The 24,952-nt window shown below is 42.1% G+C and overlaps 1 protein-coding gene across 1 annotated transcript in view; it reads right to left on the reverse strand.

Moving 5' to 3' along the window:
- Positions 1–24,952, reverse strand: part of HSD17B4 (hydroxysteroid 17-beta dehydrogenase 4) — a 94,097-nt gene that overhangs the window by 8,624 nt on the left and 60,521 nt on the right. The window contains exons 16-22 of the mRNA XM_072992429.2: positions 23,858–23,961; positions 20,959–21,024; positions 8,684–8,753; positions 6,564–6,670; positions 5,592–5,678; positions 2,476–2,568; positions 1,221–1,359 (exon numbers count right to left, since the gene is read on the reverse strand). Coding sequence (XP_072848530.2) covers positions 1,221–1,359; positions 2,476–2,568; positions 5,592–5,678; positions 6,564–6,670; positions 8,684–8,753; positions 20,959–21,024; positions 23,858–23,961 — 666 coding nt within the window. The remainder of the gene's footprint in view (positions 1–1,220; positions 1,360–2,475; positions 2,569–5,591; positions 5,679–6,563; positions 6,671–8,683; positions 8,754–20,958; positions 21,025–23,857; positions 23,962–24,952) is intronic.

Genomic DNA, 24,952 nt, shown 5'->3' on the forward strand with positions numbered 1-24,952 from the left:
TTTCTTGCTACTGTGCACAGTCGGAAGTCGTAGGAACAAAGAGTCAGAGTCAGTCAGTGTCAGTGTGAGTGAGCGGCCAGACTTCATTATTGTGTTTCTTCTTTGGTTTCTACTAATAAAACCGTTCAGTTATTGTCGAGTAAAGTGACTTTTCAATATTATTGCAGTGAAGTTTGTAATAATACATTTTGACTGAGCCTCAGAATGGATCTCTGGCTGAATTAGAAATGTAAAAGAACTGATGCTGCTGATGAGGGCACAACCTGTTCAAAGCAAAATTAAGCTTCTTCCAGTCATCTTTAAAAGTCTTGCCATTATAGCAAGGAATATCTATCGATGAGACCCTTCATGAGAAACTTTAAACAGATATTTGATGCACTTTAGGGGTTTAATTTTTGAGTTAGGTCTTGCTGGTCAGCAGCAACAAAAGATATTTGAAGAGCATCTGCACTAAAGAAAAAGCTAAGAACCGCTGATCTATGTTATTCAAATTGCAAAAGCAAAGATATACATAAGATCAAAAATGGTCCAATACATTTTGCTTCTGAGGTGGCCCCTGCCAAACTGTATATAGAAGGCAGCACGGGGCTCCTGGTGGGGCAGTTAAGGCAGCCCATGTGGCAAACAGAGCTTTGGCCTCTGACATTATGCAATGGATTCCCTGCGCCCAGTCCACTTTTCTGGTCCCACTAAGGTGCTCTCATTAAATGGCTGTACAGAAAACATACTCTGGAGAAAGCGGCAGTATGGTCAGTGTTCTGTCGTGACAAACATGCATGAATACAGTTAATGTGTGGTTTCATTCAAACGCAGTCATCCTTTTGAACGTTCAAAGCGTTTCATGCGAATATTACCATTGCCACTGTAACCTTTCCATTACGACTCTTTATATTATCCCTGCATCACAGTGCAAAGGAAGGGACAGTGTCCTGCCTCGGGGGGGGGGGGCAGTGATTTGATACAAGTTGAACTAGATGTTCCCAACACACCACAGCCGCTCCAAAAGAGCAAAATCACTGCCTCTGCTTTAAAGCAAAGTCCTATTTTTCAACAGCCCAGGCCCTGCTGTATTGGAATATACCTTCACTATAAAAAAAAATAAATACAGAATTGGTGCCCTATGCCTTTCAACTCGTTCAGCTTAGAATTACTCTAACATCTTTCAGTTCATTAGAGGATGCAGTAAGGCATACCATAAATTAATTAATCCTGCAACTTACTCCTCTGCACTGCAGTCTTTCCGTCCTTAGTGATGTTCCATTGAAAGACAGCATTTACTTTCTTCACCATCTGATTTCCATCCTCTTTGATGCGACGACCAATTTCTTCAAATACAAGGTCACTCTGCAATCCTGCAGCCTAGCATATAAATTAATGATTCTCGAGGGGAACATCACACCAAAACCCACATACTGTGCTCCATGGCCACCACTGCTATCCAGACCTACCCAGCCCCCTTCTTAAAATAATAGTTTGTGGCCATCCACTATGGGAGTGGAGGTGGTCACAAATATGGTGTAAGAAAACGAGACCAACATCAATATGCTGGTACTCTTTCTGATACAGTGATGAAAGTGACTGAAGTAAGTGACAGATTTCCAGGAGAAAAATTGTGGGTCCATCAGGATGAACAACTTCTGAGAGCCCAGAAGCTATCCCCTCCTGCAATTTCCTGTACTTTCAATCACCTGTCCACATACCCCACCGATATTACTATTAATAGTAGTATCACTACTACTACTACTACTACGACGACGACGACTACTACTACTACTACTACTAGGTATTCTGATGGAGACAGTTTGCCATTACGTAATTTCAAGCTCTCCTGGGTCTGTTTTAGGGGAGAAAAAAACCTGTTTTTTTAGAAAAAGAAGTGATTAATCACTTACAGTTTCCAAAAACCAAATTCTCCTGGGGGAATTACATCTAGCTGTAAGAACACCCCCCACCCCCAGTTTCTGGTAGTGTGATTTGCCTTTTTGGAGACCAAATTATTCTTTGGGGTGCACAGCAAGCTCAGATGACCAAATAGCCAATAGGTTGCACTCTGCCCAGATAAACTTACACTTCATAACTATCACACAGTTCCAAAACCATGCACAGCATGTGCTATCATCTATGTGCTCTTTTACTAACAACCTACTCGGCACAGTTTAACTGGTACAGAAAAACAATGAATGAAATTAAATCCTCTGTTTAGTTAAACCATGCAGGTTGTTTCCACTGCTTTATCCTATGTAATCAATCCATCTCACTTAAATAATATTTTGAAAAAAAAAATCAAAGTCCAAGACTTTTTATTGCCTGAGGCAATGAAAAATATGCCCGTTATTCCACCTAAGGTATCTTGGAGACAAGAATTTGTGTCACAATATTAAAGGTGACACTGCTGTTGTCATCATCCTTGTCACCATCAGGCCATACACATCTATGGAGCGCATCATACACAGGGGCAACCTATGTTTTCCTTACCTCAGCCGAGGGCTCCTGAGTTGAAGGCTGGACAGAGGATATGTTCAAATCCACATACGCTCCTGAAATTGCAATGTCCCCTGTCTCTTTGACCTGAAATAAATAAGTACTTCAGCATGCTATCAAGGGCTTTTGGCTAATACAGACACCAGAATTACAACCAGCACAATAGATGCCTTTTATGTTGACTGAAGAATTTTCTTTGCATCTTACATCAAACCATCCTCAAACTGGCAAAATAAAAGAATGAAAATAAAAGGACTGAAATAATTACAAAATCTTAAACACAGAAGAAGTGTGCTTTTTCATGAAGAAAACACAATGCTATTAATATCATTATCACCAATGACTAATTACTGACAATGTTCCAGCGGGTAAAAACCACAAGAACAGAAAGCAGTTCCAATTACTTCAAACATTTAATGCCAATGTGTCAGCAAAGTCACTGCACGTTAAAAACAAGCAAACATACTGCAGATTCAACTGAGGGCCTCTTGTTTTCAGCTCCAGGGTCACAGGATGTAGCAGATGCCATTTTGGGAAGGATGTAGCAGATGCCTTTTCCTTGAGTTGGTGTGGGAATTTTCCTGCCCCAAGTTTTAACTGATCAGGGGTTGGGGGAGGAGCAGATCCCAGGCAGATCTGAGGGACAGAGTTTCCAATCCAGCCTGCCTGGGAAGTATTTAGGAGCTTGTCAATGCTAGCGTTCATTCTCCTTCAACGCTTTTACTTAAAAAAGTATTTTAAAAGGAACAATTTGATGGCAACAGTGTCTGAGTGCATCTTTTTAAAAAGTGGGTGGGTTGGTGGAATGAAGAGATTAAACACATTAAATATAAGCATTTGACCAACTATTCTAATTTCTAGAGTCCCAACCACAGCATTTAAGAAGCACTTAGAAGAGAGGATAAACCTTCTGGAGAAAAAAAAAGTGATTTAAGTATTTCAAATACTCTGATGACAGATGAATAGGGGAGAATCATGTAGCACAGCATATTGTTCTGCATGCCAGATGTCTCAGGCTCAGCCCCTGGTCTCTTCAGTTTTAAAAGGTACCAGGATAGCTCAGTGGTTTAGGTATCTGGCTGCAGAGCCAAAGCTGGTTGGGAGTTCGATTCCCCGGTGTGCCTCCAGGGAGAAGAGCCAGCCTGTGTGGCCTTGGTAAAGCTGCACAATCCCAGGGCAGCCCCAGAAGAAGGGAATGGTTAAGTTACTTCTGAGTATTCTCTTTCTGGAAACCCCTGGAAAGGGTCGCCATCAAGTCAGAATTGACATGACGGCACACATTATTGTTAGGTGATAGGATAGACATTTCCCTTGGACCCTGAAGACATAGTAGACAGTACAGGAACAGCTAAACCAAATGGCTTGATTTGGTATTAGGCAGGTTACTGTCACTCATCCATGTTCCCAAATGTCTCTGGACAGTACTATTTTGCAGAGTTTGGAAAATTACTTTTTTCTGATGCAATTTCCTGAGGCTGGTAGCCAGTGGTCATGAGTTCATGCATTTTAAATATCACACTTTTTTGGATGAGCTGAATGGGGGTGAGATTCTGGGAATTGTAGTCCAAAAAGTAATATCTTCATCTGCAACTTTGGTCAACATTCAGTTTAAAAAGCCTCCTAAACCCATCACCGAAGCAATTCAATCAACAGCTATACAGTGGGGTCTTGACTTGAGAACTTAATCCGTATTGGAAGGCGGTTCTCAAGTCAAAAACTTCTCAAGTCAAATCTGCATTTCCCATAGGAATGCATTGAAAACCATTTGATCCGTATCTGCTCTTTTCCGTCCATAGAAACTAATGGGAAGCTGCTATTCCGCCTTCGACCACTAGAGGGGGATATTTTGTTTCTTTTTTTCTTAGGTCAAGAAAGGTTCAGGGAAGGCACGGAAAATACAGTCCAGGCAGTACAGTACCAGGCAGTCTGAAGACTGTCTCCCAATCCACTCTCTAAACGCTGGGAGGAGTGAGGAAGCAGACAGGCACCCTTTTCACTGGCCAACAGTTAACTGAAAGTTCAAATTTTGCACTTTCCCTGCCTCCCACGTGGTTTTTTTTCAGTTCTTAACTCAAATCTAAGTACTTAAGTCAAGTCAATATTTTCCTATGAGAGCGGTTCTTAAGTCAAAATGTTCTTAACTCGAGCCGTTCTTAAGTCAAGACCCCACTGTATGTGCACTGGAATAGCACTGAGGAACATGCTGCCTACTTTGGCTTCTGGGACATTTCAAGAACTCTGCAGCCCAAAAGAACAGCTACAACTTTCAAAAAGTGCTAATAGGTGCTTCCATAAAATGCCAAGGTTTTCAGGAGATGTTAGTAAGACTTGAAAATAATGCTTTGCACTGATTAGCCACAACACTAAAACCACTTGCCTAATATTATGTAGGTCCCCGTCATGCTGCCAAAATAGCTCTGATGCATCGCAGCACGGACTCCACAAAACCTCTGAATGTGGTATCTGCCACCAAGGTGCAAGGTGGGGCCTTTATGCATCAGGTTTGGTGTTTCAACACATCCCATAGATGCTCAATTGGATTGAGATCTGGGAAAAAAATTTTGGGGGGGGGGGTCAAGGCAACACCTTGAACTCTTTGTCATGTTAATCAAACTATTCCTGAATAATTCTTGTAGAGTGGCAGGGCGTATTGTCCTGCTGAAAGAGGCCACTGTCATCAGGGAACACCATTGCAATGAAAGAGTGTATGTGGCCTGCAACCATCTCTAGAAAGGTGTTACATGTCAAAGTAACCAGGACCTAAGGGTTCCTAGCCATACACTGCCCAGAGCATAATACTGCCTCTGCCAGCCTTGTTTTATTATTTTACTACTATTATTGTGTTGCTTTATGCTTTTTATGCTTATTTACATTATATTTTAAATACTATTTTTAAGGTTGGTTTAGTTTCTCTCGCATACTGTACACCCTGATTAGCTATAAAGCAATAAAGTAAGTATACATGTACAAATGTAACACCCCTAGTAAATGGCTCACTGGCTTGTGATGTTCATGGCTCAGTAGACACTAAAACCTATATGCAGGTCGTGATCCACTCTTACTACCTATTATTTTCATGCAATCAAATGCTTTCACTTCATGATTCTTACCTTGGTCTGAATATGAATCCGATTTCCTTCCTTCCACATCTCTGTTTGCAGGGTTTGTCCAGGGAAGACTGGTTTTGCAAAACGAATCTATCACAGGGAAAGATTAGTGGTCTCTTTTTCTCCCCCCCAGTTAACAAACAACATTTACCAACCGGTTATAAGTGATATCTCTAGTGACTCCACATCTGCTACAAGCATTCACAGAAGGGGGGGGGGGGGGACACGTATTTTGGATGGAAGAACTCTAACCACTGATATCAGTGAAGGTGGAGGTGAACACCAGCAAGCCCAGTCCTTTGGGGATTCTCGCTGCTCTTAAGCAGCATCTGTGAGTGGCTGATAATCCTAAAGTGGCTATCATCACCTGCACTGTTCCTAGGTATGGTCCAGTGGAGGGGTGCACCCCCCTAGAGGCCCAAACAGTCAGAACCTGAGTAGATGTCCAGAGCAGAGCGAGGCATCTACTCCTTTCTTCTAGGATGGAAGATCAAGATGTACAATCTTGGTACCTCTGGTCGTGAAAAAACTTAAAACCCTGAAACCTCATAGGCTTGTAAGCTGTCTTGCGCTATGGCTCTGAGACCCTTTTTTGTTGAAAAATGGTAAAATAATTGCTCTAAATAAATAAACAAACCAGGTAAAAGGAAAATAATGCATATTGTGGCTCTGCCGGGAGGAGGCCTTCCTTTCTTTTCGCCATCATTGTGCAGGTCTCTCTAGTGCTGAAACCCTGCTCTGGAGGGAGCAGGGGAGAGGGCAGAACACTCGTCACCTACTTCCAATGGGCAGTGGAAGTATCCCACTGGAGGTATTTTTAATGACATACAACCAGCAAACATATGAAGGGGGGGAGATAACATACAAGGCTGGAAGTAACATCAAGATCCAGTGTGACATAATGATTTATCTTTTCTGTGTAGAATTGTCTGTCATGCCTCATTAATGAACACATAAAGACAGAAACATACTGACCTTAATTGCCTTGAATTTAGTCACATCATTGTTTGCAAAGTGTTTCAAAACATGTCTGGCAGCAAATCCAAAGGAACAAAGTCCGTGCAATATGGGCTTTTTAAATCCTATCAAAAAAATTACAAATCTAAACATTGTATTTTCTCCTTAATCAGTCTACATCTCACCATATATAGTAGGAAGCAGATATGTTTGCTCATTCATAAACAAACACAGATATATTTATCCAGCAAGCCACATGTTACCAAAAACATTAGGATACACAGAAATTGTTGTATAAGATCGCATAATATAATACGGTCATATTCTGTTGATTTTTCAGACGACACTAGCACAGTATCACAGAATCCCTTCTGAAAGTTACGCAGAACCACTTTGGTGCTTTAGAAAATGGTTCCCAATCTCTGGTAACCCAGGTGTTCTTGCACTACAATTCCCAGAAATCCTAGCCAGCACAACTAGTGGTAAAGGGTTCCTTCTGGAAGTTGCAGTCCAAAAACACCTGGGTTACCCAAGGTTGGGAACCACTGCTTCACAACATGGCAGGAGCACTCACAGGCTGTAATGTACTTTCTGGGCTTATTGCTACATGTTCATTGGCTTGCAGTTTGATTCTGAATTCAATTTTTCCATCTGAATGCACCTGTTCCTTACAATAAATATCAAAGGTCCTTTTTCTGTTGTCCTCATTTCCTTTAAAAAAAGATTAGTGGTAATCTTTAAGGTACAATTAGATAGATGATAACCACAGAGATTCAGAGTGACCTCTAGTCTGTAGAACAGCTTTCTCAAACTGTTTGTATGGCACCAATTTTCACCGATTCTTTGTCACAGGGTGAAAGTCTTATTTCCCATTCTATCGGTGCTGGATTTATGACTTGATTTAGATGGTTGCTAATATATTCACAGTTTTTAGAATTTTGAGAATTTCTTGGTTGAGTTTGGTACTGAGCTGCTTTCAGAGTCTGTTTTACTGATCACAGCCCTGCATGTTTTTACAGAAGAAAGGTATTTCCTCATTTTAAAATGAAGAAATATAATTATTCCAGAGGATTGCAGCAGGAGGAAGTCACATGGGAAAGCATAACAAATATGGATAAAATTAAATTGCAGTAAACGAAATACGTATAATAATAATACTGAACAGCCATAATTACAGTTCAAAAATAGCTGGCACCTGTGTGTTGTGTATGTTTCCAAAAGGGGTCAGAAAATAGAACAGGTGTGTTCAGTTTAACTTGTTCTTTTAAACATTTTGGGTTGGCACCCAGAAATTTGAAATGCAATTAGAATAGCTTGTTGCTGGTTTCATGGTTACATTCCCTAATATTAACTAACAACAACTTTCCATGTGGTAGACAAAGAGGACAAGATGAAGTTCATTTTGCTGTATAATATCAACAAATATGATGGATGAGATCAAAAGACTTGCACAATATTATAGCAGGCCGGAGGGAGGGGGGCTTTTGGTTGCCCTGCTGTGCCATAGAGAGAACTACTTTTGAAACGGCCTCTGATTCGGCGTCTAGATGTCTGCTGCTTTTTGAAGAAAGAAGAAGAAAAAGAATGAAAACCCCACTAGAGATGCTCAGTACCTAAGAGTGACTGTTTGGATGATGATGTTTAACATTTGAAAGCCAGGCTCCAAGATCATACCTGTGCCCATGCATTACGAGAGGGAGAGAAAATGCACTCACCAAAAACAAAAGACAGACCTTTTCAGTGGCAACATCCTGACCCTGGCATGCCCTCTTACAGGACATTCATCTCATGGCAGCAGCGCACTCTTTGCAGCCCCAGTTTAAAACCTTTTTATTTGCACAGGCATATGCAAGTTTTTAAAACAGTACAAAATTTATTTGGGTATTTTAAATATTCCTGGGCAACCAGGATCTTCAAATTCCTTAAGAAATGGATGCCGTGCGGGTAGTTTGCATTATTGTTCGCCCGTCATTTTCTTAGCTTGCATTACCTTGTGCAAGTGGAAACCCCACTTGTTTGAACAGGTAATCTCTGTTTATGTAACAGCAGTCCTGGGGACTGTATAACATGGAAGAGAGCGCGCAGGACTATTCCACAGGATTCTTGCCAGAGAAATAAAGAGATTTCCTGCCATTTACCTCCAAGGGCAGCAAAACCAGGTTCAATGTGTAAAGGATTCCAATCCCCGCTAAGTCGATACAAGGCAGCCTAAAGAACAAAAAATAAACAGATAATAAAAATTAAAAATGAAGTAATCATTAAAAAAGACGGTTGCAACATGTCTTGGGTGACTGTGAGCAGAATTTATTAATAAACATACTTATAAGCAAAAAGATTTGCATTTCACCTTCCCATGCTAACTAGAAACATTCAAAGTAACTGTCACGGGCACAGAAACTAGGGATCTGCACTAGTAACAAAATCCAGATGCAAAATTTAATTCAGAATTCAGAATTCCAGCCCTTTGGATTTGAAATTTTAAAAATTCAGAACTTCTGGATATCCAGAACTCTGTTTCAGGCAATAGGAACACTATATGGTCAGCCGTTTCCCTTTTAAAAAAAAAAAACACAAACAGGCAAAATATTTTAAAAGGATTTCTTTGTGTCCTCCCATGACACCTTCCCAGGGATTGTGCCAAAAGAAAAAGAAAAAAACAGAATGCACACCAGCAGTGCCCAGGGATTAGGAAGTGACTGTCATGGGCATCCTGACAGAACCCTGAAGAGGAGGGATGCCAGCAGAAGGGGGCGGCAGCACTGGAAAGCAGAGGGCAGGTTGCGCTCGAGGGTGGGCAAAGACCTGGGCACCGCTGACAGGCAGATGGGAGCAGCCATTTTGCAAACCGCCGATCAGCTGTTCTAAATCGTCGTGCTGCTAAAAAACGGTCCGTGAAGCACGGACCAAATCGTCGGCCATAGGAATCACTATTTTGCGAAGCAAAATGGCTGCTGCAAAGCGCTGTCATCATGAGGATTCGTCGTTTTGAGGGGTAACCGTCTTGCAAGGTACCACTGTACTGACAACCTCCTCTAATGTGAGAGAACACACTCTCAGTGGGCACCCTAGTTTGTGGGCAAGACAGCCGTCCCACTGCGACCTTGGCCAGACCTTCCCAAACAAATGCATTCTCAGTCCAGTCTGTTTTGGCTTGCAGGGCTCCTGCATATATCCCTCCGTTTCTGCTATATCCTTCCTCTGAGGTGATGTCTCTGGAGGCCAGGCCCTTGCCAGGCTTGCCATGACTATGTCCCAGAAATCTTGCCCTGTTGTTGCAAGCATGAGAGACTTGGACTCTAGAATACAACTGTGATTTAGCTATAAACATTGCTAGTTTCCTTCTGCTCTGTGTGACCCCTCAGTGCTAGCAGGAACTTCTTCACTAGCTGCTGTGATGGAAAGTTGGCTGGCATTGACCCCACCCCTTGCTGATGCTTAATATCCATTGCCCGCTGTTTAATTTTGGAGTCCAAAAGGGTTGCTAGAATGTACTCCTTCCATAAGCCTGTAGTAGAGCAGGTCCTTTAGCTTGCTGGCCAGGCCCAAACCCTTCAGGCCAGAGAGAAAAAAAACCCTCCACCTAGACTGTCCCCTCCTTATGCCGTCCATCACACCAACCAAGCCCTAGAACACTGGGATCACCTGGCTGAGGACAGCTGTCTTCCCACTAAGGACCTGTGTTGCACTCTCAAAGATCCAGAGGACAGAGGCCACTTGACCCATAATGCCCCACTCTTCTCTGCCCACACGAGCAGTCACAGCAATGGAAGTCTCCAGTGTCAGGTCATGGAGTGCCTTTGGCTGCTCCAGCATTCTTTCAAGCAGGCAGAAAGTCAAGTTTCATTGAGTTACCACATCCTGGATTAGGTGGTACAATGGCAATCCCATTTTTTTCTTGTCTCTGCTGTAACAGCTCACTACCCCAGACACTGTGGCGAAAATGCTCTGCCTCTGCCACCTTTCTGGCCCCACTCAGCTGTATTAGGTATGCCTGTGCCTTCCATATTCTGCAAAGCCTTCCACCACACCCTCTTTATCTTCCAAGCCTGCAAATGCTGCTACTACTGTCCTTTTACCTGTGACAAACAGACCTTGCCTTTTTGTAACTAGACTCCACGGCTGCAGCCTGGCTCTCAGAGCCTCTTGAATGTTGTGAGCCACATTCAACAGGGTCCACCTGTACCCTGCCCTTGTGCATACGGCCTATGCCTGATGCCTCCACCTCTCACCAGTGTCCTGTCAGAGAGAAATAAGGATACTGTACGTATTTTGCACCCTGGGTGCTTCAGATGTCACTTCTGCCGCCTCTGCCCTGACCAACTGCTGCAGCCCCAGTTTTCTGACACCTCAACAGAAATCTGGCACTACCTTGTGGTTAACAGTAGTTCAGAATGGCAATGGTAAGGGGGAGGCAGTTCTGCCACAAACCTATGGAAACCAGTGTTCTCCACCAGAGCAAATGACTGGTCATGCAGGGCAATCATCTCCCCTAGGCAATGAGTAATCCTGCCATTTTTACAATTGCAGAAGGCCTTTTCTGGCACCCAAACAGCAGTTTTCCATCCAAATAAACAAGCTTAGTCAACATCACACTACAGTACTTTGAACTTTTGAAACCACCTTTATTTTCCTCCCCAAACCCCGGTGTTCCCCCAGCCTAATAACTCTTATGCGCAAATGTTGCTGTTGGGATACAAGGATCAATATCTGAAGAATGATTTTAAATGACCCTTTGAGTGCACTGAAATCATATTTATAGACACTTCAAAATCATAAGGATTCCATATACTGTACTCAGGCACAATACAGCGCTTCAGCATTTGCTATTTCCACAAAAACTTCCAGTGGCTAGAGATTAATTTGTGTCATTCCTGACTGCTTTCCATGCCCTGTGCATAAGCAATATTCTCTAAGAACAAATGCTTTTCCATAGATTACTATATTCGCCCTTTGAGAAGGAACCAGGCTGGGTATCAAGGAATATTATAGCTGTCTCATCTGCAGAATGAGCCCGCCATGCATCCAGGCCAACATGGCATTCAGCAAATCTGCAAGAGTTTAACAAGACACATTCCAGTAGGTTAGTTAATGTTCATATTGCCAGCATCACTCAGCCAATAATGCTATAAGGTAAATTAGTCTTGATTTATGCCTCTATTCTTTAAAAAAAAAAGGGTTTCTAAAGCAAAGACACATGTCATACAAAACAAAAGTGCAAAAAGGTTTGTCTTCTGCATGACATCAGCAATGGCAATGCTTTCCCCCATTTTTTGCTGGATAAAAACACTGATTCGTCTTCAGAATATAAAAAAACCAATTGATCAGGAGCATTAGACTAAAGTCATTCACAGTATAATTGGATTGTTCCCCTATTATTAACTCAAACTGACAAGTTTTATTTCCTAACAGTTCAGGAATTCTGCCACATCAAAACAGAAAAAGCAATATCCAGTTTGTCTGCACCAATTTTTTAGTACTGCTTGCTGTCAACAAGGGTCACTTGCAAAACTACATTCTACACTGAAGCAAGGCATAAAAACACACATTGTTTTATGAATTTGCAGGGGGAGGGGAGAACTGATCTTTGCCAATAGTTTAAGAAGTGTTCCAATAACATATATTTCTTTGCCGAAAATAAAAAAAATTCTCTAAAATTTAAAGTAATCTGTTGGCAACAAAACAGAGATACGTAATTGCCTAGAGCTACAATGGAGACAATGGGATAAATCCATAAACTGATCATCTCTATCCTTAAATTTTGACAAATTTTCACAATGGGATTGTGGAAATGGGGCAAGGGGACCTAACCCTTCCCAAGAATTTTTCCCCAAGGGAACCCTCCTCTACTCATATGGAATAAATAAAGTATCATTAACATATACATAGCATTTCACAGATGAACATGCAACGATCCTCAGCTCCTGCTCCAAGAAGCATATCGTTTATTATCTTTGCCACTGCCAAAACTAAAATTGAGAGTAAGTAATTGAGAGGCGATTGTAATCAACAACTGACAGGCAAGAGATGTCAGAAAAACTAAAAGATGGAAAGAAGGAATAGGATGGGCTCCATTGTCCTTTTTTAAAAAACATCTTTTTTATTTTTGTGTTTGTTTTTTGAGAAGTCCAGGATTTCCCATTTGATGCAGGAAAATACTATGGATATCCATATTTCAAGATTTTTCACATGATCTAGGAAAATGTGCACCTTGGGTCACATGTTGCAACAGTCTACTGGGATGTGGTAATATTAAATGAATGCATGCCTGCATTTGTTTTTTAAAAATGTGTGCACTGGGCTAGGACATAAAGGATTTGGGCTTAAATCCCTCTTTTGGCTGTGGAAACTCACTGGAGGATGGCCATGGTATGCCATACTCATAAACCCTACTAAGGTGGCCACAAACCAGAAGTGATTTGACAGCAGGTAACTAATCCGTATTTTATTGTTTTAATTTTTTTAGTCTTGAAGACACTTTGATTTGAAAGGAAGCATAAAAATATTTTAATTGAACAAACACTGACTGAGTAAAATCTCCATATCAGTGATCTCTAAATTCCAGTCTGAAGAGCAATCCCTATTCACTCCATATTTTGTATTCTGCCAAAGCAAGTATTTGAATCCAAGCCATCAAAAGAACTCATTTAACTTTTTGGCTGCAACCCTGTATAAAATATTATATATAGTGGTGCCTCACACAGCGAGGTTAATCCGTCCCAGATTAACCCTCGCTGTGTGAAACATCGCTGTGCGGTAAGAAAAAAGCCATTGGAATGCATTAAGCTTAGTTTAATGCGTTCCAATTGGCTGATTTACTCACCATTCAGCGAAGTTTTTCAATGGCCGGCAGCCATTTTCGCGCCCTCCCCTCGCTGAACAAGGGTGCGGAAACGCTGTGATCAACTGTCCGGCGGGTCCAAAATGGCCGCCGGAACAGCCGAAAGGGCCGGGCGCAGCGTTTTCGCGCCCTTGGTAAGCGAGGGGAGGGCGCGAAAACGCTGCGTGCAGCCATTTCGGCTGTTCCGGCAGCGTTTTCGCGCCCTCCCCTTGCTTACCAAGGGCGCGAAAACGCTGCGCCCGGCCCTTTCGGCTGTTCCGGCGGCCATTTTGAAGCCGCAGAACAGCTGATCGGCGGGTCGCAAAGCGAAGGTCGGTAAGCGAACCGCTTACCGACCTTCGCTCTGTGATTTTCGCCCATTGGGGGCATCGCTCTGCGATCGCATTAGCAATTGAAAAAGCGTCACCGTAGAGCGAATTCACCGCTCTACGGTGTGCTAGTTCTGCAAGGCACCACTGCATTAAATTATTTGCACAGTTCCATACAAAGCCAAGTACTACAGGGGGCATATTTTCTCTTCTCCCACATGTTTTTTTTTTGCTACTACTAACTCTAATGCTCATGTTGAAGTTTAAACCAATATGATGAATGCAACTCCTTTTTAACCAGCTTGACAATCACAAGCAGAGTTTAATCACAGCTGTTGTTTTTTTGGAAACAACTCTGAGTGCTCACTGGAAGGATAGATCCTGAAGCTGAGGCTCCAATACTTTGGCCATCACATGAGAAGAGAGGACTCCCTGGAAAAGACCCTGATGTTCGGAAAGTGTGAAGGCAAAAGGAGAAGGGGACAACAGATGGTTGGACAGTGTCATTGAAGCTACCAACATGGATTTGACCAAACTCTGGGAGGCAGTGGAAGACAAGAGGGCCTGGCGTGCTCTGGCCCATGGGGTCACAAAGGGTCGGACACGACTTAATGACTAAACAACAAATTGTTTTAAGAACTATAGCAATAAGTGGTGCTGCCTATGTTTATAGGTACTGTATAATATTCACTGATCTTTTTAGTATTGTATACTCACTGTTACTAATCATAGTTACTAATCTTGGGTCCTTTTTAAGGAGAAAGGTGGGGTTAAAATATTATAAATACATAAATAAATAAGGAGTCTTGGAGAGGATGATGTGATGGAGGATAGGTGAAGAGAGGTAAAATGAAGCTTCAATTACATTATGGGCTATGCAGCTCATGCCTCATACCTGTAATAAAATCTAAACACAGTTATCAGGGAGTAAATTTCACTGGACTCAAACAGAAGTCGCTCAGGGAGCTTTTTTCTTTCTTTCCCATTACTGTAGAGTATATGATAGATAGGAAAGTACTTAATACAAAGGAGGAAAGCTTTTTAAAAAGATTATTTTCCCATGAGTTTTGAACAGGACATGAGCATGGAAGTTTACTTAACTTCAAAGACATTGTCCCTAAAGTTTTAGATTTCTCTGCTGTATGTAGCCATGTGCCTTTAAGTAAGAGACCAAGCAGTCTCTTACTGATTTCACAGAAAATGACATTTTGCTAGGAATATTCGCATTCACACTAGTTCAAAAATAAGTGACTTCAGGGAGAGGAAAAACAAAAACATAAATACAAACTATAAAGATAAATTCAGTCATCAGATGACTAGTTCTTCATGTAAAAGTATATGGATCACCGAGTTCCCTCCGGGCTTGGTGTTCAATAATCTGGCAATCAACAGGCAACCAAGGGACACAACCAGGAGGGGCCAGGATTGAATTAGTTCTGCCTTCTTTGGGATTAATTCCATACAAGATTATCTGACAGATTAACGGACAGCAGTGGCGTGAATTAAGGCCATCCTCTTGTGTAACACCAAAATCTCATGAAAAGGCATTTGAGGGAAGAAGAGAAGGAAAAAGGAAACAAAAGCACGCCTCAGACATCCAAGTCAGAGAAGGATATGACGTATTTCCCCATGGAGAACAATTCTTACCTCTAACCACACAATATGCATGTACCTGTATGCAACACAGGGCATGGTAAAAGGGAATATTAACAGATAACCTGAAGAATGTAGAGCTTCTTTCATTTAGAAATGAACATAGAAAGAACTGAAAAAGAGTTGTGCCAGATCAAATCAAAGGTCTCTCTATTACGAGAGGGCTTGAGATAAGAGTTTATTTTGAATCCTGAACTGATTCAGGGGTTGTCAAAAATGAAGCGGGATTTTTCCCAAGTGGACTGAACCTGGATAGACTTATTAGCAATTTGGATTTGGAGGGACACAAACACTGAACTACACACCTCCAACAACTCATCCATCACCCCCCCCCAGGTCTTCCTATAGAAAAAAGCACTGTAAGGATGTGTAGAGAAATGCATCTGGTGGGGTGGGGGGGGGAGAATGGCTCTGCCGTAAAGTTGTACGAAATTGTTCTCAGATACCAGGATCACTGCAGAGCTCACCATTTGCCCCCAGCTTGCTAGATGGCCCTTCTCTAAAGCACAAATTCCCCAAACCAGCTTCACATCTTCAGGGCAACTTCCCCCCGGCCCCCCAGGCACCATGCCTTAGCACACTTTCAAAGGTCCCTTTGTACTTTGTATGTTACTGGATTCCCATAGAATACACATCTTCCGAGGTTAAGAAAGGAACAAGTCTTTAAGACAGGGGGAGGGAGAAGAAGGAAGCAAGGAAGAGAGAGAAGAGAGGAGCTTTGGAAGCAGATGTTGCCCACACCTCTCCAGGGAGAGACGTGGAAGCGACTCTGACATGGAATGGATCACATCCTTATACTCGCATAAGAGTAGAACCGTCACGAGAGATTCATGACTGTTAGATTTTAGATAAAAACAACAGCGTTCTTAACTGTTGGTATTGTGTCTGTAACTTGATCTATACCTTACCTTTTGTACTTTGCATGCAACTTGAAAGCTTAAGCATCTTGCCTTTTTTACCTTTTAATAAAGTTAATTTTAGAATAGACTCCTTGCCTGAGGATTTATTCATGGCAGAGTGTCCTGGTTAATCTAATCCAAAAACCAAGTTACCCATCCAAACTACTCTGATTACTCCATGGTACGCACAGAGTGGAAAAAGAGTGCAATTTCCAGAGGCATGGGGGCAGTGGAATCGTGGACACAATGGTATGCTGAGGCTGTGAGGGAGCCAGCCAGGGTTTTCTGTCACACGGCAGTAAATTGGGCTAGCAAACCCCCAGCCATTCTCTCACACAGGATGGAGTAGGGTTTAGCTTTGGTGACTGAAAATTCTAGTTTCTAGTAATGGTGTCAATGGTGTTACTACAGCTCTCTAATTCTGTTGCTTTGGAACATGGATGCTGAAATAACATTATTAAACTGCTCCAATGTCTCGTGATTTTTACTAGGCCTCTCTTCCAAATTAATGCTAATTCAGTGGAATCTTCGGGATATGTAAATGTGTGTACTTGCTTGGAAAACACTGGATGTTTAAGTCCTTCTGCCTGCCAAATGTCAACTACAGTACTCTGTCACGTTTTTGGTGTTAAATTCCAGCAGGGTGGTTCCATGCTTTCTAGATAATTTCAGTCTATCCCAAACTGTTCCAGTAAAAAAAAAAATCTAAACACTTTCTCTCTTTAGCACCACATACATGGAACAGACATCATTTCAGAGAAAGTTGCCTTAGAGTTCCCAGCTTTCAACCTCCTATCTTAGCAACCTGAATTTGCCTTCCTTCAGCTACTGAATACACCCCAGCACTGTCACCCTGTCTATAAGAAGTCTGATCAAAGAGTTCTTTCTATTTCTTCTTCTTCAGCCCCACCTGTGAATTTCAGAGATATTTCAGAAACAACACAGGGAATTTGGAAAATAGAGCTAACCATACACAGGCCAACATACTGATTGGACAGGTTTGATGTTCACAAGCATACAAGTGAATAGATACAATTTTTTCCTGTTTTCAAAGTCACAGGTGCTGTTTTCCTTTAAAATATTTAGTATGCACCTACTCTAGTCATACATTTCTGCACAAACATTATGCTTCTGTTCCACTTTTATACTTGCATCATTGCACTGCATGCCCTTGTTCACTAGTACTGTATTGGGTCCAAAGAGTTATACTTGTCCTGAGAGGTTATTGCTTTTTGCTGAACCAGAAAGAGTTAATGCCACTTGAAGACCTCCCTTGGTTTAACCAGCACCACTGCTATCATAGGCCACTGGTGCTACTGAGGAATTCAGCTTGGCACATAGTGGACGGGGGGGGCAGTCAAATTTGTCCCACATGTTGGCAGCAACAGTAGTGTGCCTCCCAACATGTACTGTTGATATAAATCCTTTATAGAACATTGGATGTGATTTATACCGTATTTTTCGCACCATAAGACGCACCTTTTCCCCACAAAACAGGGGGGTGGAAAGTCTGTGCGTCTTATGGGGTTTTAACTAAAACAATGCATGGCTTCAGTAACACTATGCATTTTCCTATATATTCACAGGACTGTTGCATATTTATAGTGATGTAGGAAGTACGATTAACTTAGTCGTGTAACAAAGCACGCACATGTTATCTATCAAATCTTTCTAGGGCAGACTACAGTATTAACAGAACAAACTACTTTAAAAGCAGAGACTGAGTTAAAGAAAAGCAAATACAGTACCACTGACATGATATTCATGAAACCAGTTTCATAAACCAATATTCACAGAGATCAGACAATTCAGTAGAACCTTTCACAGTCAGCAATAACATTGCACGTTCTGGAGAAAACCACCTACTGCAGTTAACTAACTAAACAGCCACTGAACTTCGAACATACTCAGAACCACAGAACATACAAACCAGCTATTTACAATCTCTCCTTACACAGAGTGTGCCGCCAGTAATTTTTTCACTTCCACTGCAAATGACAAGGGTTCTCCCTGTTGATTTCAAGTATAAGATGTTTCTAATATTTTGCGGGAAGGGTTAATAGGAAAAAAAATCAATCAGAGATGGCTCCCGGAATACATAAATAAATAATATGATTAATCCCTTGGCAGCAGAATTCTTTGCTAATTCATAAAAACATTGATCCAACAATTGGCAGGAAAGAATAATGAGGTGATACTTTTAAACTCTACAGCCACACAGAGTGTCCCCTTGCGGAGCAGAAATTGATTGATTTGTCTCTCCCACATACTGTTAAAAATTGAAATGCCTTTGGACTTGGTTTTGATCTTCTGTCAACACTTTCATTTTACTCAAAGATTTATGGGACCAAATACAGAAAAATGACAGTTTACAGCGGGAAGCAGTAAGAGGGAAAGAAAAGAATGTCCTTGCAATTGAAGAATATGTAATAGGATAGGGGGATAAATTGTTGATTTGTCCTCTTTGAAATATTCAGGATCAAAGTTTTTTAGACCAACCTACTGCCCAAAGCAACTAATTATATCTCACAGAATGAGCCACACAATATGGTCTTTGTCTGCTGTGCTGCTATTGCAGTTGCTTCTATGATCATTTATTTTTTTACATGCACCAAAGCCACAGAGTGCTACACAAAGTGAGGAAAGCACACAGATTTTTTTTTTTTTGCAAGAATGTGCTCTGAACATTTCTGAACAAGATCAGCACTGATACTCTCTCATGGGATTCTTCAGCTCTGCTGGCTTATACTAATAAGAGAAAGGATTTGGTAGTAGCACTGCTGTGGTTTTAGTCAGCTAGCACAGACGCTACTAGCCATAAGCTTTTGTATACAAGATGAGTGGCAAAGCCTGCACATGCGCAGCAAGCAAAGAAAAGGGAAATTCGCTTTAGGATGCAAATCTTGGGAGAAAGATAAGGAGAAGGATCTAAGAGCCTTTGATGTGAGCAGCACCTTACATGGGGTATGGGAATTTTCAGTTTGGAATAAAGTACAGAAAACAATTTGAGGAAAGAGAAAGTAATACAGTATATTAATTCACGGTGCATATACAGTGGTACCTCGCTAGACAATGACCCCGCTGTACAATGAATCCGCAGGACGGTGACTTTTTGCGATTGCTATAGCGACTTGCAAAACAGCCATTCCTATGGGGGAATTCTGCTGGATGTCGATTAGGTCCGTGCTTCGCAGACCGTTTATTTGCAAGACGACGATCTTTACAGCTGATCGTTGGGTTCCTAAAATGGCTGCCCTGTGTTTTCTGGACCCATGCTTCACAGGGCAGCTATTTTAACAGCTTATCAGCGCTTGGAAAATGGCTTCCCCTATGGGCGATCTTCGCTGGACAAGGTAATTTCCCCATTGGAACGCATTAAATGGGTTTCAATGCATTTCAATGGGGAATTGTTTTTTGCATGACGACAATTTTGCTTAACAGCGATTTTCCCGGAATGGACTATCGTCGTCATGCAGGGCACCACTCTACTGTATGTGTTTGGAAGGAGTAGGGGAGGACACTCACATATTGCCTCAAATCTTGGTGCTTAGTGTAATAAGTCATACTAGAGCAGTCCCACTGAATCAGTAGGGATGTGTTGAGTCAATTCCTACATAGGTCATGTTGATTTCAATGGCCCTTCTCTAGTCACAACTCACTTTAGCATAGTACTAGAGTCGGCCCATTTGAATCAGTTGAATTTATGGTGGAGTTCACTCATCAAATCCTCACTGATTCAATGGGCCTGCTCTAGCATGACTTACTAAGCCAAGCAACAGGATCTTGGCCAGTGTCAGATTTTGAGACAAGACCAAGAAGAGAAATTCTTTAGAGAAATGCACAAAAAATGTGGTTGTTACGGCCTTTGCCAAAGACATGTTCCCTCACTCTTAAGCATGAGCATGTTCCTGAAGTGAATGTGAGTCAGCAGCAGTTATTCAGTGTCTTTTGAGAAAAGCATTCTGCACATAATCAAGAGCCACTGTCATTCTCCCTCCACCCAATAGGGTGAAGTCTGGTACAGAGCAACACACCTTTCCTAACAAGAAAATGCTGCCTTCCTTCAAGTGCTATCTTCCTCGGGCCTGTTGTTAGGAGCCCTCAGGAGTGATCGTTCTCATGTTTCTGCTAGGGCTAAGCCCTGCCATACCTCAGGTAAGGTTCATATTATCCACCCCTCCCCAACATTACAATGACATCTAGCAAGTCATCGTAGTTTCATAGTCTAGTTTCTGCTAACAAGCATTCAAATGAACAACAGCTTCCTCTGTACATAGGAAATTACAATTAATTTGCAGGTTGGGGCAGAAGCTTCTAATCTCATACCCAAAAGAGGTAGATGGTATTTCTCATTAATCTGAAATGGGTCACTATTCATCCCCCACTCAAATCAACAGAACAATGCACAGACAACTGAACGCTAACAGACAGCATGTGTTTGATCATGGCAGACCCCAGGAGTCCAGAGGAAGGTAGAAAATCTACCTCTTGTACCCGTAGACTGTAGCAAAGTTTATTTAATTATTAATCATAAATATCAACTAGTTTAACTTACAAAGGTTACAGTGCAACAGCCTTTAATACACAAATGCTCCTTATTGTTTCTCGTAACTTCAGTACAAAACCCGCATTTCTAGGATTAGCATGGGATAAAATTTCTCACAGGAGTATTTAAATATAAAATGGTTAATTTTCTAGTAAGAAAATACATTTACCTGATCGATTGTAGTGGCATCAGTGATCACAGCATCTGGTGGTCTTTTGGGTGGATTTGCAGGAGCCTAGTTAAATAAAGTATACAAAAATAGTGTGACTTTTTATTTACTGAACAGCAACAATACATTTTTTTTTAAAAAAAGGAAAGGATGCTGCTTATATACTGCCCCCTAGTGCTTACAGCTCCCTCTTTGCAATTTAATTATGCAGGCTACACTTTGTACCTCACACCACCCATGAGCTAGGTACTCAGTTTACTGACCTTGGAAGGATGGAAGGCTGAGTCAACCTCAAGCTACCTACCTGAGCCCAGAACTGAATTCAAATCATGAGCAGAGTCTTGACTGCAGTGCTGCAGTTTGAACACTATGCTATGGATACTTTATGCCTGGACACTTTGAATTTTACTCAGTTTTAGACAAATGGATGGAAAAAACCCAATTACTACTCATATATCATTACTAGAGGAGCTGTGGAACTAGACTGAACTAAAGGCCAGTACAGGGACCAGCGGGTGGAAGCACAAAATTAGTACAGTCCAGACCATCTTGCTAGGTATGCTACCCACACTGAGTTTGGATACAGGTGATAGATGAATGGAATACATCGCACGTAAAGTTAACAAAATCATGCAGCCCTTTGGAAGGTCAATTATCAGGTTCTGGTCCAAAATATATTATTATTAATTTCTTTTTGATGTCATTGCACCTTCCAATTCTAGCTATATTTTGTCGTTATGAAAGCCACATATGTATAATTCCTTTCCAAAAGCATAAGCAAAAGTCTTCTATGTATTCACGAAGGCTTTCACGGCCGGGATCTAATGGTTGTTGTGGGTTTTTTGGGCTCCTTGGCCATGTTCTGAAGGTTGTTCTTCCTAACTTTTCGCCAGTCTCTGTGGCCGGCATCTTCAGAGTGCTGTCCTCTGAAGATGCCGGCCACAAAGACTGGCGAAACGCTAGGAAGAACAACCTTCAGAACACGGCCAAAGAGCCCGAAAAACCCACAACAACCAAAAGTCTTCTAGTTTTCTTGTTGCTATATGGGAATATTTTGGAGAAGTTGTGGACAAGATGTGTATCTCCCTTCCCCAACCCATCATAAGACATTCAAAGTATCTGTGCTTTGTACAGTTGAGGCTTGAAGTTTGAAATCTGGAGGGCTTTAGAAATGAACATCCATACTCTGGGCATGGAAACTGCTCAGATGTTCAGGGCCGGTCCTAACAGGCTTGCTGTCAGGCACCAATATCAATGCTTCCCATACCTAAGCCCAAGAGAAGGGGAAGAAGATGCTTTTCCGGTTCAAACCCAAAAAGCCAGGGACAATATGGCCAAAAGGAATGGCTACTCCCAACCTTTTTTTCCATTTTGTACCCCTTGGCAGTCTACCTACATAAGTTGTAGCTTCTGCATTAGCACAATGTTTGTAATTAATGTGGTTGCTAGACTCACAAGACTAGGGAAAGGCATGAACCTGAAAAATGGTGGTTTGTAATGGTTTGTGGTTAGTTCACAATTTGGTTTTCGGTTCATGCCTGGTGCCTGTGGGGGCACCTGCACCTGTTGTGTTGCTGCTGCCTCTTCCTCAGATGCCACGTTTTGAGCCGGCGACCAGGCTCCTTGCAGGAAAGCCAGGGAGCTGCCTCTGAGCATGCGCTCATGGCCGAGCCAATCGCCCTGACCAGCTGGGAGGTGGGTGCAAGCTCAGAGGCAGCGACCAGCTTCCCTGAAAGGAGGCCGGTTGCTGTTTTGGAACAGGGCACCTGGCCACCTGGAGAGGGAGCAGCAGCTTGGTGGCAGAAGCAGGTAGACTGAGGTGACGGGATGGGCAGTGGGGATGGGGGACAGGCAGGTGATCCCGGTTTGCCAAAGCAAATGAAATGCCAAGGGGGGGGGGGAGTTCAGTGTTGTGTGTTGCTTCAGGAAAAACAGAAGCCCTGCATGGGTCATGTACCAAATCATGAATCAGCCTGTTTTTTTTCTGGTTCATGTCCATCTCTACACAGAACTAACTTAGGGTTAGGGTTAGATATACACTGATAGTGGCACAATGCAACTCTAATGTTTGCAAAGCAGAGAAGAATAAAAGCTGAGCCTGTCAGGGGCGCGTCACCAAACATGTCCATTGTAGTGGGGTGTTCACAACACACTGTTTAGGTCAGGACGCTCTATTTTTCAGCAAAATAACAAAGTGACGGGGACAGGGCTTTTCTCAAAATTAAATAACGAAGAAAACCTGCTTCGCCACTTCTCATAATGTTCAACTAATTTCTCAACTTTTGACTTGTATCTTGTCTTACACTGTTGAACTATATGCCTTTTCCTATCATTATTTATTTTCTTCCATGTACCCTTAATGTCTTGGTTTGTACTCCTGGGACTTCCCAGGTTGGGAATCGCTGCTCTAAAGCAACTGGAGAGCCAAAGTGTCCATGCTCCTTTTAAAGGCAGAGGGGATAATCACTGAAAGCATGGACAACAGCAACATATGCATCATCATCTCTGAGGCCTGGTCAGAGCACTGGTTAATGTCAAGGAGTACATGAACTAATGTCCGGTGTTCCTTGATGTCAACATGCACGCGAACTTCCACTGGCCTAACAATGGGGTTTCTGCCCCCTGCTCTCCTGTCCTCCATAGTTCATTCCCACTTTACGGAAAAAAATGGGAATATGGGGAGAGACCGATGGAGAACATAGCTACGAAGCTTATTACGAGGCAGAAGACATCTCATGGAAAAATTGTAATTCAATGACAAAGTAGAAGAGGGTGCATGTTAGCACTGTTTTAAATAACTGGGAAGCAATGAACAACATCTTTAAGTTCAGTTGGAAACACAGCTGTCTGGACATACACAAATACACTCATTTGTCATATAAAACTAAACTCAGCTTACCTTAGCTTTCTCAGATGACCGTTTCCCGCCAAAACCTCCAGCCCCAACAACGAAGACAGTGAACTGATTATAGCACAGAAGTTCCTTTCCAGAGTATGTGTGGACTAAGTAGGAAAACAAGGCCAAGAAAGAAGCAGTCTAAATAATTGTGCCAAAAATGTCTTCCTTTCAGAAATGAAATCTCAGAATGATCTGACTGCATAGCATTTACTAGGAGTGTAATTCTAGTCCTTTTTTCAGCCAACTCCCCCTCCATTTGATGGTTTTTCCAGTTATGACAGGACTGGACCGGAGACACCGGAGACAAGCTCTGCCAGTTGGAAGGACAAGTCGAGTCCTGACAACCTCTCACACATCCATGGAGAAGTTTGTGAGTGCAGATTGACCACTGACAGTGCTCCTGTGCCTCTTAGGTCCAAGATGTGCTGACCTGAGATACGGACCCAGTCTTGGAACAACTGGATAAGTCGACCTGGAACTGGCATACTTAATTTTCCCCTCAAGTTGATACAAATGAGAGTGAATAAAATCAACACCATCACTATCATCACCAACAACAGCACGAGGTTGAAATAAGTCACACAGAGACACTACCTATTCCTAGTTCTCACCTTGGTCAGTATGAGCCAGCTCAGGTATCTACAGGTGATATTTTGTTCCTCTGACATACTTCAAGCAGGTAATTTCTCTTAAGGCCACATATTCTAAATAAATAGCCGATGTCACACTGAGACAAACATTTTCAATTGAGAACATTTTTAGTTGTGGCATCCTCTCAGTGGAAGCTCGAGCGGTGCCAACTTTGGTTATAAATTTTGGCAAAAGGCAGTCATTTAATTTGCCCAGACTATTTGGCATCTAGCGTGTAAGCTCTCGTAGCCTTTGCTGATCCGTCCAAGTGAATTTGTCTGCCTATTCCTGCTGAATTTTATGGTTTCTCATTAACTGCTATTTTGATATCTCATCTCTTTGCTGATGTTGTAAACATTTATTTTTTATATATTGTTACAAGCTGCCCCTAGGATTTTGTACTGAAGACAGACATACAAACACCCTAGCTAAATAAATACCTATGACTTGTGTGCTCTCCCAGCA

The sequence above is a fragment of the Pogona vitticeps genome, chromosome 2 (assembly GCF_051106095.1).
Source record: "Pogona vitticeps strain Pit_001003342236 chromosome 2, PviZW2.1, whole genome shotgun sequence".
Lineage (NCBI taxonomy): Eukaryota > Metazoa > Chordata > Lepidosauria > Squamata > Agamidae > Pogona > Pogona vitticeps.